Below are 19913 nucleotides of genomic sequence, written 5' to 3'. Positions count from 1 at the left end.
GACAGACATGACGGTGGGAATGAGAGAGTTTCAGAAACCAGAGACGTATTAACATTTAACGGCGAGACACTGACCTTCTGTCCTCTTCGTGCTTTGACCTGCGGCGGGAAAAGAAAGAGGCGTAAAAAGGGCAGTCGATTCCCTCCGTAAAAAAAGAACAAGAACAATCACTCAAAGGCAGATGGTCCATTCAGGTGCAAAGGCGTAGGAAACTGGCTTTACGCACGCACACGAGCCGATTCCTGTCACATGATTACAGCGCTAGAGTCGAAGGCGTAAATGTCATGTGGTTTGACTGTGGTAATGACCTTTGTTATGATTGCTTGGGTGAGCACCTTCTGTCACTTTGCAATAACTATTTTATTGGTTTGCTCCCGTCTGAGCGCGTTGCTAGGCAGTATGTGTCTGTTCCAGATACGGCTTTAATCAAAATTCTTGTATTGCCTCTGTGTTGTGTGTACATACATATATGTGTAATTAGTTAGCAGGGTGATATAGATCTGATACAGTTAAACTAAGCTGTAGAATTTGTTTGTCTATGGATCCAACAGCAAAAACTGGTCAAGTATTATTTACCTAAACTTACTTGTATATATCCTATTTTGCTTGTATATATCCTACAGGTCCCAGGACAACCACAGATTCTTTCACGATTATCTCTGGACCTGCTGCGGTGGTCCGGCCTCTTCCCTGCCCTCATCATCACCACTCACTTATCCTCAACCGCCTCCATGTGTCTCCCCCTACTCCCCCCTTCTCCCCCTCTCCCCCAGTCCCTATCTCTATCGCTCTCTCTTTTTCCCCTTCTCTACTCTCTCTCTTTAACCCCAACTGGTCAAGGCAGACGGCCATCCTCCAGGAGTCTGGGTCTGCTCGAGGTTTCTGCCTGTTAAAGGGAAGTTTTTCCTCGCCACTGTCACCAGTCACAAGTGTTTGCTCCAGGAGGATTCTGTTGGGTTTCTGTAGAATTGACTTAGAGTCTGGTTTTGACCAACTCTATATATAAAATGTCAAGAGATAACTTTTTTGTGATCTGGCGCTATATAAATAAAATTTGATTGATTGAGTGATTTAATTGGTTTTCCCCTGTAAGTCGCTTTGGAAAAAAGCGTCTGCCAAATGCGTAAACATAAACATAAACATCACCTGTGTATATCCTATAGTACCTGTATACTGTATATCCTACATATTACTTGTATATATCCCATATATTACCTGTATATATCCTATATTACCTGTAAATACCCTGTATTACCTGTATATATCCTATACATATTACCTGTGTATATCCTATAGTACCTGTAAACTGTATATCCTATATATTACCTATATATTCTGTTACCTGTATATATCCTATAGTACCTGTATACTGTATATCCTACATATTACCTGTATATATCCTATATATATATATATATATATATATATATATATATATATATATATATATATATATATATATATATCCTATATATATCCTATATATATCCTGTATGTATGTATGTATATATATATATATATATATATATATATATATATATATATATATATATATATATATATATATATATATATATATTTATTTATTTATTTATTTATTTATTTATTTATTTATTTATTTATTACCTGTGTATATCCTATAGTACCTATATACTGTATATCCTACATATTACCTGTATATATTTTATGTTACCTGTATATATCCTACAGTACCTGAAAACTGTATATCCTACATATTACCTATATATTGTTACCTGTATATATCCTATAGTACCTGTATACTGTATATCCTACATATTACCTGTATATATCCTATATATTACCTGTATATATCCTATATTACCTGTAAATACCCTGTATTACCTGTATATATTCTATATTACTTGTATATATCCTATTATATTACCTGTGTATATCCTATAGTACCTGTATACTGTATATCCTACATATTACCTGTATATATTCTATATGTTACTTGTATATATCTTATAGTACCTCTATACTGTATAGCCTATATATTACCTTTATACATCCTATATATGATCTGTATATATCCTATAGTACCTGTATACTGCATATCCTATATATTTCCTGTATATATCCTACATATTACCAGTATATATCCTATATTTTACCTGTACATATCCTACATATTACCTGTATATATCATATATATTAACTGTATATATTCTTCATATTACCTGTATATATCCTATATTTTACCTGTACATATCCTACATATTACCTGTATATATCATATATATTAACTGTATATATTCTTCATATTACCTGTATATATCCTATATTTTACCTGTACATATCCTACATATTACCTGTATATATCATATATATTAACTGTATATATTCTTCATATTACCTGTATATATCCTATATATTACCTGTATATATCCCATATATTACCTGTATATATCCCATATATTAGCTGTATATATCCCATAATGCCTGCATATATCCTTATCTGTTGTACATATTTCTAATTTGTAGTATATAGTTAGCTTTTGTAAATTTCAGTAGTTTTAATAATACTCTAATAGCATACCGTTGTTGTCAGGCAGAAACCTCGTAAGTCCATTTTTGGTCTTTTTTTGTCATAAAATAATTCTGCTGGTCAGTGTTCTCGTCGGCCTGATGGTTTTAGAAATATTTAACCAATGAAAAGTGCTGAAAACTGCTTGTGACTACATCTCTTAACTCCATTCATTTATTTAGAATATACATCGTTTTTCCAGTTTCCTGAAAAATTCCCATTTTGGTTTCCACCTGACAGCAATGATATGTTGGCTATATTCAATATTTTATCCTGTAGCTTTTCGCACAAGCCTACATGTTTCAGTATTGTGTGGTATTTTTATGCACAGTGTTTATTTTAATAGTGTTTTCAGAACAGAGCTGCTGAACTGATTTTCATTTTTCCTGTGACAATAAAGATCTATTCTATTCTACTGTATTTTTTTCTATTCTATTCTATTTTGACAATTGTTTTTGAGCTCAAGTCCTTTAAGTGACTCAGCTTGTGCACTCAGCTTGCCCTTCCATTGAACCTCTAGTCGATGGGAACCCATTATGCAACAGCAGCGTTTGTACAGACTCACAGTATCTCCCAGAGAGCGGTGACCTGTCTGTCAACCACCTGCCTCTCCTTCGCTGGGTCTCCGTCCAGATGCTGCAGATCTCCTTCTCCAAACAGAGAGCCCAGGCCCATCATCTGCTTGTTCCTATGAAACAAACAACAACTGAACTGTTAGTGTTTGACAGATCATTTCTTTTACAGACAAACTGCCTGGTGAATTATAAAGGATATAAAAAACAGAAAGACATGAGCAGTGCCTGTAGTCCTGGATCTGGTCCTGGATGTCCGGTAACACTTGCTGTTGCAGCTCAGACAGAGGCCCTCTGATGTCCTCCTGGGCATGGAGACGACTTTCTGAATGGAAGGAAGAAAGAATACACGTCTTTAAAGTCATCACTGCTTGACATGAGGATATGAATATAAAGAACTCTACTAGTCTTTTTACCTATATCTGTGAGATACTCCTCCCGAACTTTGATTTTCAGAGGCTGTAAGGAAAGAAAAAAATAAATGTGCTGCTTTTGATATGACTAATATGTTAAGTGGGTTTTATAGACTGATATTCCAAACTCCCAACAGCAGAAGGAGCTCAGACACAACGACAAAAACCACCAATGAATCACCACTATGTGTCGGCAGACTGTATCATCCACTGAATTAAGTACAAAGATCATCATTTACATACATCTGTATTATGGAATCACAAAGTTTTATTCTTCAAAATAAAACTGTTATTCTGACAGTCGCTCAAAATGACACTGTGTCTTATAATATTCATGTGCTGCATCAGCTGATAGTTTACATTATAGCTCTGTTAGCTTAGCTCTGTTTTTAGACTGAAAACAGCCACAGTAAAACCACAAATCACCTCTGCTTTCTGTACAGTTTGTGTTGTCAATAGCTGAACTAAAGATCTGTTTGGAATCCAACAAACAAGGTCAGAAATGTCAGAGTTTAGTCTGAACCGTGGACCAACAGCAACTTAGAAAAGATAATAACATCCCATAATAACTTTATATGCCTCAGAATCAAACAGTCAAACAGTGCTTCCAGCTTTTATCACTTTCTCGAGACACACAAAAAAGGTGAGATGGTGATCCCACCTTTTTTCCACCATTGTCCAATTTCTACAGCCAAAACAAAGGAGTAACAGAGGTGAGACAGGCTGGACTTTTACACAGCCGACCTGTGTTCCAGAATCAAAGGGCGGTGACGCAGCACAGCATGCAGTGTGACGTGTAACTTGCATGTCGGAAATACTCCAAACATAGCGGTGCTGCTAACCTCTCCAGAGTCAGAGTCTTTCTCCGTTCCACAAATGTTAGCATGGATAGAGTCCACAGCCTTAAGTGACAACAGCTCACGGATTTCGGCATCTCTCCAGTTCGACATCTTTCTAGTCCCGTTGATATGTTTGTTTACTGTTCACAGCCCACATTCATTTTTAAATCCCCCTGGTGCTGGGGTCCCACACGCAATATGTCATCAAAACATCACGCCTTGGTTGCGGAATATGAGGTGTTCCTTTTACATAGCGATGATTCCACCTTTATCATGGCTCTGTTACTACCTCCAGGGGAGTTACAGAGGCATGACCGAGGTGGGACCAAATGATCCCACCATTTTGTTTACACATAACAAATAAAGGTGAAATATTCCCGTAATAGAAGTGCTGTGTAAAAGGGGCTATTGTCTCTAAAAGTTGTTCCTTAGTGGTTCTCATGCCATCTGCTCACTTTCTAATGCTTTGCTCACAAATCAAAGGCCATGCGGTGTTAGTTTTCTTCATCATATGAGACCAGCAGAGTGACTCACTACTCCCTCTAGTGGTCACATAAATCCACTGGCCCAAAAGTGTGAATACATTTAGTTCACAAAATCTCTACAATCCCATATATGGTCATCTATGGCCGAACTTCAGAGCTCTTCATACAAAGTAATAACTGTAGGTCATTTAATATTTTCAAGAGGAAACACTACATACAGAGTTAGAATACACATCTGCTGTATCTAAACTAAAGCACATTACTCTATTGGGGTTGAAAGAAAGTTCACCATCCGTCAACTGTAACTGATTTTGGCTGAGTTTGAGCAATAATTTCAATGCAGCGCAAACACACTAGTCCAGTGGTTCTTAACCTGGGTTCGATTGAACCCTAGGGGTTCGGTGAGTCAGTCTCAGGGGTTCGGCGGAGGTCAACACACACACACTGGACTCATTAGTCAGGTGTGTGTATGTAAACAAACGGCTTCGGAGACTCTTTCTCTGATTGACATCCAATATACGCGGTGTATTGTTGTTGCTTATAGCACTACAACACATCCGGAAGTGTTTATAATCTCTTCCACTCGTCTGACGATGAATTATTTGAGTATTTTCCACAACGTTGTTATGACTTTTGCTACTTCCTGTTAACCACAGAGGCAGCCATGTGTAGCGTTTGTTTACATTTTCGGTCACCGCACTGGTCAGTTACAATCACATGACAACCGACGCACCGTCGCGGATGGAGAAATCGTATTACGCTAAAGCCGAGCTAGTGCCGTAATAAAAAAACGATCACAAAAATAGTGAAGGAGGATAACGAGAACTTTTTTATACACTACATGCAGTTATCTTTTTTTATGTCAAAATTGCATGGTTCGGAAAGTTCGGAGCGAGATGAAACGAACACCGGGTTGACCTGACGGCCTCCATCTGATTGGTGATGACACGCCCCGCTTGGCCATCACTGGCTGCAGGTGATCACAAGGTTAAAAATTAAAACCATTTCAGTGTGGTAGTATTAAAAAAGGTCATGTCTTTGTGAAAAGGTATGTAATTTGTTGTGAGTTCATGCACTGTATTGTTTTTTTTTCTTTGAACACAGTGATGTTAATGCACGGTTCATTTTGTGCACCAGTAAAACATATGCCTGTGTCGTGAATTTGAAAAAAATCACATTTTGTTTTTTAATGAAGAAGGGTTCGGTGAATGCGCATATGAAACTGGTGGGGTTCAGTACCTCCAGCAAGGTTAAGAACCACTGCACTAGTCTAAGAGCAGCCTGTAGCACTGGACTGTATGACAGTATATATCATTAAATGGTGGAAAGTGGAGATAGTTTTGTTTTTCATTGGTATATGTAGGACAGACTATGAAGCAAATAAGGGCTGGATTTTTGCGGAATCTCAACTTTCCATCTGCTTTGAAAAATAATATTAATGCATTATTGATAATAAAGTCATGCACCTCTGAGCTGGTGTGGCAACAACCAACAAGAAACATGTAGGAGCAAAGTGAATTTGTAAATATGAAGCAGAAAACACAACTTTAGAGCATCTACTTGGAAAGAACACTACTTCTATTGTTGTGGGTCTTGTTTTTAGCCTATATTTTAGCTCAGTTTTTCTTTGTGCTCTGTTTTTACCTCATGAGGTGTTTTTTTCATGTAATTTCCAAATAAAAAGGAAAAATTGAAAAAAAAAAAAAAAAGTGCAGTATTGTTAATTTTAAGCCATTTCTTCATTCTGGTACAATCACATACAATTAAAAGCAATGTGACTTTGTCCACAGAACCCACAACTAGGAACCCAAACTGCCACATGGATCAGGTGCTGGAATACCAGTAAAAAACACATAAAGACATGTTTGTACGTACAGCATCAGGGTCCAAGAAATGGGAGCAGATCTGTGGTGCAAGTGCGCGGGCGTCTTTTGGACTGGAGCCCAGATAAGCCTCGACTGACAGATAAAACAGCTGGTGTACACACAAACAAACACACACACACATATACAGTCACATGGACGCAAGGAAGCAGACAAAATATACACACAGTGCAATGTTTAGAATAAATTATTAATAGTAATATAGTAGTGTTGTATTAACTGTCGACTGACCAGAGGGTTTGGATCCAGAAGTTGAGTGAACACGTATCTCATGAACACCGTCATGTGCGCCGGCCGTGATTTCAACAATTCGATGTCCTGGAACGGTCCGTCCATCTGACAGGAAGAAAAAAATTAAAATTGGACCAAAGTCCCAGTATCTCAGCGTCATGTTCTATCATGAATCAATAACAAGCTGAATTTGTGAGGTTGTCAGGTTCTGTCTTTATGTTAGAGTCCTGTGGTCTTGACGCAATCTCCCAATAGAAGTGGGTGGTACTTTCACTCAACGAATTAAATGAAAGTCCATATATGACTTCCTTTCAGTGCTCAATAGTAACTATATTGATATCAGTAACAATTTCCATATTATAAGCCATCAAAATACGGACCATTGTAAGTAAGGTTAAATTTTAATATTACAGAAATTCACCAAAACTTTGAAAATCTAAATCTGTCAAAACTGTTGACAGTCTTTGCAGACATTGTCCCACGGAAGCTACATATACAATTTGAAATAAATCCGACCAGTAGTTTCAGAGAAGTTTGAAGAAATTGCTACCGAAGATGTCAATAACGACGGACAGAGCACCTTCGTGAGTTCATGTCCTATCAGCCGGTGAGATAAAAAAACAAGTAATAGCAATAACTTTTCCAGCAAGATGAGCAGGAGGACACACAATAGATAAAGGAAGAAAATATAAAAAAGGTGGAAAAACATTCCATCAGACAAAATCTCATTCTCACCTCATTAAATGCATAGCCATCATCTTCTTCATCCTCTTCCTCAGGGCCAATGATTTGTGCCTTTCCGCCCTTTTAACACACACACACACAGATAGATATAAATGCATAAGAAATCTTAAGAACATCAAAGGACTCACAAGTACACACAGTCATTCCTAACACACTGACGCTATGCTCAATGCACAAAAAAAAAAAAAAAAAAGCATGATATGAAATATGAAACTGAAGGGTGTGATGATGAATTATGTTCAAAGTATTACTGTAGGTCAAATAAACTACTACAAACTAAATAACTGGGGAAGTCAAAGGAGTGCGTGATTAAAAAAAAAAAAAAAGTAGTACATGACAAAAGTGAGGAGGAAAACATTACAGAGCGTGAGGCTGCAGTCTTACATCATACATGTGTGATAAGAGGGTCAGTGTGATTGGCAACTGTGGTGTTGTGAACATGTGATGTTTTGTAGCTGGGTCACCTGTCACATACTTGAAAAAAGTTCTCATCATTCACAATGTTTATGATGTAATTAGGAAGAATAATAATGCGTAAATGTGTATGAGATGATCTAAAGCTTTGAGTGAATTTCATGTTGGTCACTGCCTCCAGCTTTTATTGTCAAAGTAAGAATGGAAGTATTGGCTTTAAGGGTGTGAAGCATTTAACCTGTTAAGCCATGTTTCCAGTGCAAATCATTTCAATGTGACACTTAACAACATATTAGCTGATAGCAGAAGTTTCATTCAAGTAAAACTAAGGTATGATCAGAAAACAGCAAAGGTAAGACAAAGGACATAATCATCGCTTCATAACGCGACTTCTTTGGCTCGTTCGGTGAGTTTTAGCATTAGAGAAATAATATTTGTACTATTGGATCTGCTTTGTGTTAGCTTAGCGCTGCAAAGTCCGTCTCATTAGACTGCTGATTAGGGGTGTAACGGTGCACTCCTCTGTACTGAACCGTTTTGGTTTGGGGCCTTCGATACAATACGGAGGTGAACCGAATGAATACATGTAGCCCACGTGAAGAACGCAAACACTCAGAACCCATGTGCGGGGTTTCCAGCAGTGGTAAATTCTTGGCATCGCTGCAAAAAAAAAACAAAACATGACAACAGAGAGTATAACAGAGGCACAGAATGGGTCCAACGCTCAAACCATGATAAGTTTCACTTTCAGTTTTCGGTTTGTTGCAGCTTTGTGGCACAAAAGAGTCCACAGATTCTTTTATAGCAAAAGGATTTTATTTTTTAACTCAAGTTGGCAAAATCAAGTGAACCTGCTCCTCTTCTCCTTCACCATGTTTCTGCCACGGTTTTACTGTGAGGTCACGTTCACTGCACCTCAGGGAATACTGTGTAGTGTTCACAAACACTTAGTAAATGACAGCATTTGCTGTAAACTAATATTGAACATTGAAAAATACATAACATGTGGGGTGCCTGTTAATGCACAAATGACTGAATAATATTTTGGAGAAATGTCTTGTGTCCCACAGGTGGTTACGGAGCCCCCCCCCCCCCCCCCCCCTTCACTGGTCTCCTTTACTGTACTGGAAACGTATCAAACCGAAGACCCCTATATATACACCGAACCTAATTTTTTTGGTACAGTGACACCCCTACTGCTGTTTTACGAAATTATTCATGACATACGCTAGTCTCGGACTAGACGTTTACCCATTTAAGTGCTTGTTGCCCGAGCTGTGTTCTGTTTTATGAAAACTACTTTTGTTGAGCTTTTAGCTGTCGATTTTCTGGTTACACAGGTGTATAGCATGTGTATATTACTACAAGCATCGCAAAGCATTACCATGGCAACACAGACGGAGCTGCGGCTTAAGAGGCTACACATGCTGCCTCAGTTCAGGTGCAGTGTCTGCTGTTAATCTGCAGTATAAGTGCAGGTGCTGTTTTTGTCTCCAGATGAATAAAAGCTGTTTTTGTGACACTGACAAAGAACTAGCATCAATGCTGTCACTCTGATGTGGTAGTTCCTCTGGTTTGACAGCAGCATTAATATATTATAACTGGTTTGCTCTTCTTTGGAATCCAAAGTTAACAGCCACCAACCGCCTTGGATGGTATTCCAAATGTTTCAATGTATGCAGGAGCTTTAGAGTCACTGAATATAAGAACATGGATGATAAAAGAAATGCATCAGCGTTATGTCCATCTCACCAAATCAGACAAGGGGTGTGTGTCGGAGCTCTGGCGTTGGTGTTGAGGGGTCCTGAAGGAGGATGAGGGGGAGGATCGGGGACTCTCAAAGGCCTGGGAAGGAGGAGGAGGAGGAGGAGGAAGGGGGAGGATGGGCGCAGGAGGGGGGATGAGTAGGCTACATGCACACACGATCAATCTCACCAGTCCATAAAAAGACTAGGTTTATGGCTGTACCTCCATGTCTCCTTCACCCGAGTCCAGTGATAGTCGACCTGCGGAAAAGGAAAAACCAACAACATGTTTAGCAGATGAGACATTTGTTATAGTGAGACTTTGAATAAACTGGCTGATGAGATACACACCTTCTCCTGCTATGACGTAGCTGGAGACTGATTCTGATCGCATTCCCTCCTGAAGAAGAAGAATAGTAAAGCAGCATTTAATTTCTTAATAGCAGACTGTAGCAGGGATACATTAACTGCAAAAGTGTTGGCTAATACCAACATTTACAATTACATTTTGTGCAATTTGTGTTAATGTTACTTTCCATTTCTTTATTTTGTGTTGTTTAACACCCCCCCATCCTTAAGAATAAATCATTATATCAACATAGCGTCGAGTTAGCGTTGCACATGCGCAAATGGAGAGTTGATCCAGTAGTGACAGGCAGCAGAACCAACCCATAAAGATAGCAGACACTAAACAGCACATTGGCCTCTGGATGGAAATATGAGGACAAAAAAAATCCAAGGTGGAACAGTTGTTTCAAGTAGTTTTGTTGAAACTGTTGAAAGTGTCGAATAAACACATTAATTGCATATATATTCCCTTCTTTCTTGAGTCTGTTTGCTCATGCAAAATGAAACACGATTGATATAGATTCAAAATGAATGATATTTAATTGTGAATAATCGAAAGTAATCCACAGCAAGCCCGTGATTAATCTGATTAAAACTTTTAATTGTTTGACAGCACTAATAAAATAGGTTTAGCTATTAGCTATTTTAAGGTCTTTCCTCAGATTACCTTTGAGTGAATACAGATTTACTCATTCAACCAGAAATAAACTTTTAATACAACACAACAGGTAAATGTTTGCCAGCGCCGTCAGTAAAAAGATCATATACAGTATACAGCCAAAAACCAATACTGGCAAATATCAGCAAATATCTACGGGGGCTGATGTCTAGTCGATATGTATGTACATCCCTAAATTGTAGTATAGTCATTTTTAGTTTTAAGTTCTAACCACTTGCCAAATTTCAATACATATCTCATTTAGTCATTTTCTGCGCCATGTAATTTTCAAGAGGGTTGCGAAGCCAGTCGCCAATTCATCACAGGGCTGATGTAAACAGACGAACAACCAGCCACTCTCACATTCACACCTATGGGTGGTTTAGACTGACCAAATAAACCAAGGTGCATGTCTCTGGATATTCCACTAACCACTGCACCACCACGTGCCCCCAACACTTCATTAGACATCATAATGGAGGTGAATACACTTTCCCATATTATTAGCTCAGTAAATCCTCACCTGATCTTGCTGAATCTTGACCCGGACTTGGTGAGCTCTCCTCTTGGCACTTTCAATCCGCTCCCCCAGTGATGGAGACGGGTTCCTCAACTGCTCCTCCAATAGATCCTGCACAAAATCAGTCTTAAATAAGTGACCAAACACTTACACAAGGGTGGTAATGCTGGTGTGTGTGTGTGTGAGTGTGTGTGTGTGGGGTGGGGGGCTCATTTGCTCTATGTAACCTGGATTTTAGGCCAATGGCTAAATAAAACAATTTCTACATAATCACAGATGAGTCAGTGGCTATGTAGTAACCTAGTCAGTCTATAGACATGGGGGGGAGGGGTCCACAGCATGGGTGATGCTGTGATCGTGTAAACTGACATACAACATGCTGAGATTACGACAGCAGAGGTGATAGTGTAGCTGTGAGTGGCTGTTTCAGTTTTTTTTTTTTTTTAACTCAATTTTTATTTAGTTTTGCTCACACAAATATACAAGGCATTTACTTAAACACATCTAATCAAACATCCCTATATGGCATATATGAAAAAATATGGACATCTGCTGAAAACACTGTACCATACATAAACGATAAACTGTCACTAATAACCCATTTAAAATATGTTATCACTGATAAAGCAGCTGCTAAACACAGTCTGTCACTCTGTTGCCTCCACTCTTGCTTTCCAATATGGCGGCATATCTGTTTACTTCCAGTATTGATGATGTAGGTGGCATCGGTCTATAGGTCAAGTGTTTCTCTCTTTTTCCATGCACCTTGAAAGTAGGTCAAGTTGTGCCAGAACCTTCTATTTAGATTTACCGCAGTCCAGTGTCAACCTCAATTTAAAAAAGGAAGAGATTATTAGTGACAAATGTGTACCTGCAGTTCAGCCTCCTCCTGTTCCAGCATTTTCCTGAGTATCTCAGTGGCATGTTTTTGAACTTCTGGGTCCTGAAAAGCACATTTACAAGAAAAAACTGTCAGTCATACATGTACCCAATGATCTTTACTGTCACTGTTACAGGAACAATGAAAATTGGTTTAGCAGCAAAAACGCATAAAGTGCAGCGAGACTATAAAAATATCACACAAAATAATGAAAGTATTGACAATATTCACATTTGTTTTATAAGAAATACTAAAACATACAAAAAGCCAACTCTATACTACAGATAAAAGAAATATATACAACATATAAAGGATGTATACAGGCAGTATAGGATATTTACAAAGTAAATTTAAAAAAAAAACAACCACAAGGTCCATAAAATAGCAGAACAATAAATGCTTTATATAATTTTCATTACCTGTAGGGGTTTGGGTCCTGTGATTCTTTGGGAAGGGGTGCTACTAAGTCCTGAGGGCAGAGGTGGAGGTGGAGGGGGTGGAGCCTGCCCACCCAGAGACGTCCTTTGATTGGGTGTGAGGTCAGTGGGGAGGGGCTCTAAGGGTAAAGAGGCAGCTGAAGGAGGTGGACCTTGTAGTGTCAGAGCTACATATGTTCCAGCTGTGAAATAAAAAAATAACAATAATAAAAGTGAGAAAAATACCAGTTGTGAAAAAAAAATCATAAACAGTGTGAATGTTATTAGTGAAAAGTTCCCCCCACTTACATTTGATGAGCTTCACGACCTCCTGATGGGACATGGAGGACACCAGCGAGCCATTAACCTGAGTGTAGGAAAGACCAGCGGCTCTCAGATTAGTACTCAAACACACATAGAGGATGAAAGAGTCTGGGACTAGGGTCAGGTGTGACAGAAAATACCTTTATGATTCGGTCCCCTTCTTGGACCCCAGCCTTGACCGCTGCACCACCTGCCAGAATGAGAACCGGTATAATATGAAACTTATCTAGAGATATTCAGTTATTTTTGTTTGTTGATGCAGGTGGGGAGAGTATATGTAAAAATGTATTCCTCACTTTGCGTTGTTGTAAATGTGCTATAGAAATAAACTTGGCCTCGATGTCTCACCTGGTCGGACATTCTGCACAAGCTTGACTCTTTCTCCACAAACAGTGAAGCCAAAACCAAGCTGGTCCTTCTGCACAACTACACATCTCTGAACAAGACCAGGACCTGACAGACCAGGAGAGAGAATGACAGTTCAGGCAAGGCATGTGTGGAAGTAAATTCATGAAAGTTAAGACCCAAAAAAAAAAAAAAAATCAGAAGTACGGGTGTTAGAAAATATCGGTTATGCAATATATCACAATATTTCATTTCACAACACTGTATCAATATTAAAAAGTACTGTGTCAATACTTTTAGGTATTTATTCAAATGCAGATATTGTGGAGGTTCATTTTTGTTTTACTTTGTTGTTAATATTTTATTTATTATTATTCAACACGGTTTTATTTAATAATGGTTATTTGAAGCATCCTAAAAGCACTTTTTACTGTCACAGAGGCAGATGTTAGTTCCTTTGTTTAGGATTGCACAAAAATAATGTTCTAATGTTAGTTATGAACTACTGGAATATGAACATTTGAGCAGGATCTTAATCTGTAATGTCTATAAAACATAATTTAAGTTTTAATACAGGTAAATTTTGTGATATAGCATTAGATCCTATTGTGATCAAATAAAAATGTGTTTAGCATTTGTGCATATTTCTGGTGTAATTCAATTCTTCAAGGAAATAATCATTTAAAAAAAAAGAAACAAAAAAAATTGCCTTTTTAACAGTTTCATGATATATCGTATTGTGATCCTATTATTATGGTTTGTATTGTATCGCCAGATTCTTGCCAATACACACCGCTAATCAGAAGTCATAAGTACCTGTACTCTCAGCAGGGATGTCGGTCATTGGCTCCCTCTGTGGGCCGGCAGAGGCTTTGCGCTCTGAGTCCCCGATGGTCAGACTGCTGAGCCTGGTTTTGAGGGGTGAGATGAAAAATAGGGTTGAGTGTCAAATAATGTTAAGTTAGAACTACTGGAAGGGAGATCTGAAGGGGAAAATGAAAAGAGGGAGGATCTTTAAGGGACACATGATTAATATTTCATGGAACAGGCCAAGAAGATTGTAGGGCAGCTTGCAGTGGGACAAGAAGCAATGGGAGATGACAGAAGACGCCCAGAGGATATTTACTCAGAGGCATTCTCAGATATGTAGTCCACAAAAGATGACAATCAGAGCATATGGCACATATGAACAAGCATGAGGCGACAGGAAAGCAGTCGACAAGAGAACTCACCAAGCAGCAAAAGGGCTGAAAGCGAGGCATGACAGAAAGCAGGAAAAACAGATAAAGGAGAGAGAAAAGATTCTGAATGAAGACCAGCCTTAAAGGGAATGGCCACAGAGAAACAAACCCACAGAGAGCAGAACAAATTATCCTTTTGCCCTTTACACTCTTACAGATTGTAAACGCACAAAGCAGCTGTGATTTCTTAGAATATGTTAAAGGGAGTGTGACGCTGGTACACTGAGTAAACACTGAAGGGCCTTTGGTATTATTCCAGAGGTGGAGTGACTGGAAAGCACAAAGGGCCAGTGCAAACTAAAACATGGACAACATTATTAGCGTTTAATCTCGCCCCTAAGCACTGTAACTCCATGCAGCTGAGATCATTTACTTAAATATGGAGACTGAACTACACACTGGATGTCAAACTAAAACTATCTGAATAGATTTTAAATTATTACTCCACTTGGGTTATTTGGTACACAAGTATACATCTAATAATACAGAGGTAAGTGAAGTTGGAACATCAGATAAAATAAGTACAGAGAGGAAAATGTTGAATAAATGGATGTTTCATATTAACTAAAGTGCTAGGAAAAAAAAATAAAAAATCAAAACTACTGGTTTGACCATTTTTAGGTTTATGAGTAAAATGATCAAGTTTTCTGTAAAACTTGTAACATTTCTCAAATTCCAACTAAAAATATTAATTGAGAGCACAGGTGTCAAACACAGGACAAAACCAGCCGGCCAAAGGGTCTAATCTGGCCTTTTGGAGGGATTTGTGAAATGCAAAAATTACACAGAAGATATAAACAATCAAGGATTTTACAATCATTTTAGTTCAGGGGCCACATACAGACCAAGGTAATCATAATAACCTATAAATAATGACAACTCCAAAGTTGTCTTTGTTTTAGTGTAAAAAAAAATTAATTACATGAAAATGTGAACATTTACAAACTATCCTTTCACAAAAAAATGTGAATAACAGGAACAAATATGAAAATCCCAAAATATCTTAAAAGAAGTAAGTGCAATTTTAACAATATTCTGCCTGTTACTAAATGTTTTGTGTATTTGTAGATCTACTGTGATCTGTAAGTATAAATGATAAGTTCAGGCATAAAATTGTTAAAATTGCACTTATTTTTTTCTTATGGCATATCAGGTTGTTCATGTCATTCACAGTGAAAAAAAAAAAAAAAACTTTGTAGATGTAAACATTTTCATAATTGTACTTTTTTTCCCACTGTTATTATTTTACTGGCCCAGCCCACTTCAGGTCATATTGGGCTGAATGTGGCCCTTGAACTAAAATGAGTTTGACACCACTGATTTTGAGTATTTACATGAAAAAAAATGACAGCTGGTCAAAAAAAAAAAAAAAAAAAAAAAAAGATCATATGTATTTTTAACAACACTTCAATACTTATCAACTTCAGAAGAGTTATGAAATGAGCATTTGGGTAGTACTTTCAATAAGATCTTCCTTGCATCATCTTTCACATTGGCTGTTTTATGTCACTCCTGGAGGAAATATGTAAGCAGCTTGGCTTTGTTTGATGAATTTTTCTCTTAATAAAATGTTTTGTTTTTTTTTTATTCCAGAGCTGTAGTTCATTAATGTCATGTTACTTGTGCACCACGTTGTGACTCTTGAGAACCACATTCTCTGACTAAAATCACTATCACTGGAATCCCTATCAGCTGAGGGGAAGATAAATAATACGTTTTATTGGCTCCATGACCCTTTGTGCCAGTTTTGCATTGTTAGCTCAATCACAGTGCTACGTCACCCTCAAGCACCATCATTTGGCAAGAGCAGCCACAGCTGTACAATCCGCATGTGGCATTAACCCCCAAACGCTGACATAAGCTTATACTGGACAGCTGTCCTACCTTAACAAGTGGGTGTTTTTCTTATTGGTTGCCCTGCTGTCACATGACACACACACAGAGACACAGGAAGTAGTGGATGCACATAAGAACACACACAGGACAAAATTGACAGCGGGAGAAATAGAAAGGACACATGATCAAGACAAAGAGGCTTCAGACAGACAATCATAGAAACAGTGACGTAGTGATGAATGAAACTAACACAGGATAAATAACTACAACACATCAGGTCTGGTAGAGACATAACTAATACAAACAGGTCATAACACAACATTCAAACAACACTAAAACAGTGCGAGTACTGAGGCCAAAATTTGTGATTTTGAAAGAGAGCTTTATCATGTCCGTCTTGTCAAGCATGTATTCTTTCCCCTTTCTCTCCTTGTGTTGGTTCCAGGGGGTGGGTTTATCACCTCCCAGTAAACAACCTGTTTGACTAGTTATCCCAGTGATCTGACTGGACTTCAGATTAAGGCCCAATCCCAATTCACCCCTTGGCCCTACCCCTCAATTTTTCTCAAGCACATGAAGTGGTAGGGGTGTCCTGATTCTTGATAAATTGGAGGGGAATGGGGAGGGCTGTTTGGCCCCCAAAACGAAGCTTTTTAAAGACCACACTACAAATGGAGGGGTATGAGAAATCTCCCATAATTCTGTTCTAATTATTGACGACATGGAGGTAAACACAACAAAAAAGAGCAGCAGTGTGACGAAAGAAACACACAAATGTATGCATTTTCTTTGTAAATAATGTGATCATTTGATCGTCTGTTTAATGCCGTTTTTGAATTTCTGCCGTTTCCAGTTGATAGCTGCAAAAATATGCCCAAAGTCCATGTAACAGAGACGATTACGGCTGCCGACGGCATGGGAAATCTTTCCCAAACAAAGTTGTTGCATCTGTTTATAGCGGCATCAATGACTGCTGATGATGTAACAGGTCTTGAAGGGTTGTCTGATTTTGTAGGGGAATGTTCAACCACTACCACTTGCAACTCCGTTTCAAGGAATAGTGCTAAGTGCAAGGGCCAAAGGGTAGGAGTAAAGGTAAAGGGGAGGGCCAAGGAGTAAATTGGGATTAGGCCTAAAAATATGTCAATGGGCAAATCTGCACATGACAACATGATATGAGACACACAAACATCACACAGAACACAATGAATGCAATATCCCACAAAGACACAATACAAGATTACCAGACAGACTGACAGGGCAATCTCATAAGTCATTAATTATGTTACACATTTGTTCCTGAAACACAAATACTGAATGCTGCGTGGGTGTAGGAGTAATATTTATACCTGTCCAGGGTAGAGGTGGGTTGGCGGAGGCTCATGTCTGCAGCCTTTTAACACTCCTCTGCTTCCTGGTGCGGGCTCAACTTTGTCAATGGGCTGCTGTTATCATCATCATTGTCGTCTCTTTCCTCTTTAGTTTTCAGTCCACACAATGGGGCTCTGTTTGATCAGATCTTCGAGCTTATGTGCATCAGCTCCTTGGAAGCTGATCACAGAGTGTAGCCCTCATGTTCCCACCCACCTCAGTGGTTCCAGTTTGGCATCAGTAGAACAATTAAACAAAGTGCTGCTAAAACTAACACTCAAGGTTACATGTGTCTGTTTCTAAACGAGTGGTTAAAACAAAGGCTGCTAGGAGCTCGATGCAGTAGAAACTAGATCAGTACAGCGTGTTTCCTCAAAGATCATCAATCATGAATGAATGGCTGATATGTCTGCTCCAGGTCATCTCCCATGCCTTTTAGTGTCTGTGAAAGGCTGCACTGGGGAGACGTTCAAAGCAAATACTCGATCATGCATAACTGACGTCCGGAAAACAGCACAGTGATAATGTATGACCTCTTTCAAGGAGTTAAAACAAACCTAACAGATTTATGATATGTGCATTTCACTACAACAACCTATTAAGTCCCGTATAGGTTGAATATTGACTGAATCACTAGTTTCTCTCATATATACTTGCATAGATAATGTAAAACATCAACCATCGATGCCAAAGTGACTTTGATAATGTTTGTGGTTGTATTTATCGTGTATTTGGCTAGCTAACGCAGACGTACCTCAAGTTAAAATCAGCAAAAGGGCTTATTCCATATCATTCACGCTTCCAAGCTAACTGTAACTAGCAGACATGTATATGTTAGCGACTGTAAACAACTAAACCACAAGCTAACGAAGGCTTTCCTGTACTGTCGGACGAACCAGCTGGCTAATTAGCAAGTTAGCCGGTGTTAGCTTAAGCTGCCGTTGGGCACATAAACTGGAAGCACCGTGCAGAATGGGTGTTAAATGCTCCTGTCGGTTTTGATAGTGGCATAAATAGCTAACTGGGGAATAATAATGACCACCTGAATCGGCTGTGTTTTATCCAGCTAGCGTTAGCTGGCTTGCGGTAGGTGTACCAACAGGCCAATGTCAATCCTCGGCATGGCGTTTCGTGCTGAGGCGGACCGACGACTCTCTAGGTTCGGCTATCAGCTTCGCCAATATGTCGGTGTGTCAAAGCTAGCAAGCTAGCTAACCCGCTATGTGTGCAAAAGAAAAGGCTAGCATGACCACAACTGCAGGTGTATCAGTGGTTAGAAAAGCGGCAGTCCGGGCAAATTCCAGGTCGATATATCCCAAGTCTTGTTTTCGTGCAAATTCAGGCACTAAAGCTGCATGTTATTAGCCTGTTAGCTAAAACCAGTACGCTACCAGTAGAGCTCCACCTCAGGTCTTCTTCCAAAACAAGTCACAGTGTTAGATGAGGATTTACTTGTGTCTCTTGTGGTGTGCCAGGAAACACTAAGGTTAATCACAGTCTTCGGCGCACACGTTAAATGCCTGTTAGTCCCGGTGCTCAAATTAATGATCTCTGCTGTGTTGTTATCCTGGTGTCTGGCTGCAGATCCACCTCCATATCCTCAAAGATCATACGTCCAAACAGCGCCCTCACCTGAAAGGACTGCGGTACTGCAGGCAGCTCTGCCAGGCTGCAACCTCAAACCTGCAGGGGATGTGCAAAAGTGTGGTCTACAGCAGGGGTGTCAGACATACTGGCCAAATGTGGCCTGTGGGATGAATTTACAAAATGCAAAAATTACACTTAACCCAGTGTTTTTCAACCTTGGGGTTGGGACTCCACATGGGGTCGCCTGAAATTTCTAGTAATTGACAGAAAATAAAAATAAAAACTTACCAATAAAGAATTTATGGTGAGTTGACAGACACAATCCCAACCCTTAAAAGACATGACAAACTGTGAGTCTGAAACTGCAGCACTGTGGTTCTGTTTATCTGTCAAATGTTCATTGTGGTCGGTTTCAGATGCTGCAGCTCTTTCATAATTCATAGTTTGAGTTCTTGTTTGTTCAGTATTAATTGTCAGCCTTGTAAATCCAAGATGGATTGACTGTACATATCC

At 38.9% G+C, this 19913-nt stretch overlaps 1 protein-coding gene across 8 annotated transcripts in view; it reads right to left on the bottom strand.

Annotated features, from left to right (window-relative positions):
- The window catches only part of arhgef11 (Rho guanine nucleotide exchange factor (GEF) 11), a 49902-nt gene extending 30463 nt beyond the window's left edge, over positions 1-19439 (bottom strand). For 2 of the 8 annotated variants that reach the window (XM_030161781.1, XM_030161785.1), the window contains exons 1-20: positions 17792-19439; positions 16491-16526; positions 14598-14612; positions 14182-14273; positions 13369-13473; positions 13161-13210; positions 13006-13063; positions 12700-12899; positions 12272-12343; positions 11404-11511; positions 10226-10274; positions 10098-10135; positions 9882-9974; positions 7707-7775; positions 6972-7076; positions 6733-6831; positions 3537-3579; positions 3349-3445; positions 3114-3236; positions 75-98 (exon numbers count right to left, since the gene is read on the bottom strand). In XM_030161781.1, coding sequence (XP_030017641.1) covers positions 75-98; positions 3114-3236; positions 3349-3445; positions 3537-3579; positions 6733-6831; positions 6972-7076; positions 7707-7775; positions 9882-9974; positions 10098-10135; positions 10226-10274; positions 11404-11511; positions 12272-12343; positions 12700-12899; positions 13006-13063; positions 13161-13210; positions 13369-13473; positions 14182-14273; positions 14598-14612; positions 16491-16526; positions 17792-17826 — 1511 coding nt within the window. In that variant the 5' untranslated portion in view covers positions 17827-19439. The remainder of the gene's footprint in view (positions 1-74; positions 99-3113; positions 3237-3348; positions 3446-3536; positions 3580-6732; positions 6832-6971; positions 7077-7706; positions 7776-9881; positions 9975-10097; positions 10136-10225; positions 10275-11403; positions 11512-12271; positions 12344-12699; positions 12900-13005; positions 13064-13160; positions 13211-13368; positions 13474-14181; positions 14274-14597; positions 14613-16490; positions 16527-17791) is intronic. The other 6 variants (XM_030161782.1, XM_030161788.1, XM_030161783.1 and 3 more) reach the window with 6 other exon arrangements.
- Between the last annotated feature and the right edge of the window lie 474 nt (positions 19440-19913).

The sequence above is a fragment of the Sphaeramia orbicularis genome, chromosome 18 (assembly GCF_902148855.1).
Source record: "Sphaeramia orbicularis chromosome 18, fSphaOr1.1, whole genome shotgun sequence".
Lineage (NCBI taxonomy): Eukaryota > Metazoa > Chordata > Actinopteri > Kurtiformes > Apogonidae > Sphaeramia > Sphaeramia orbicularis.
This window is presented reverse-complemented; position numbering and strand designations above follow the sequence as displayed.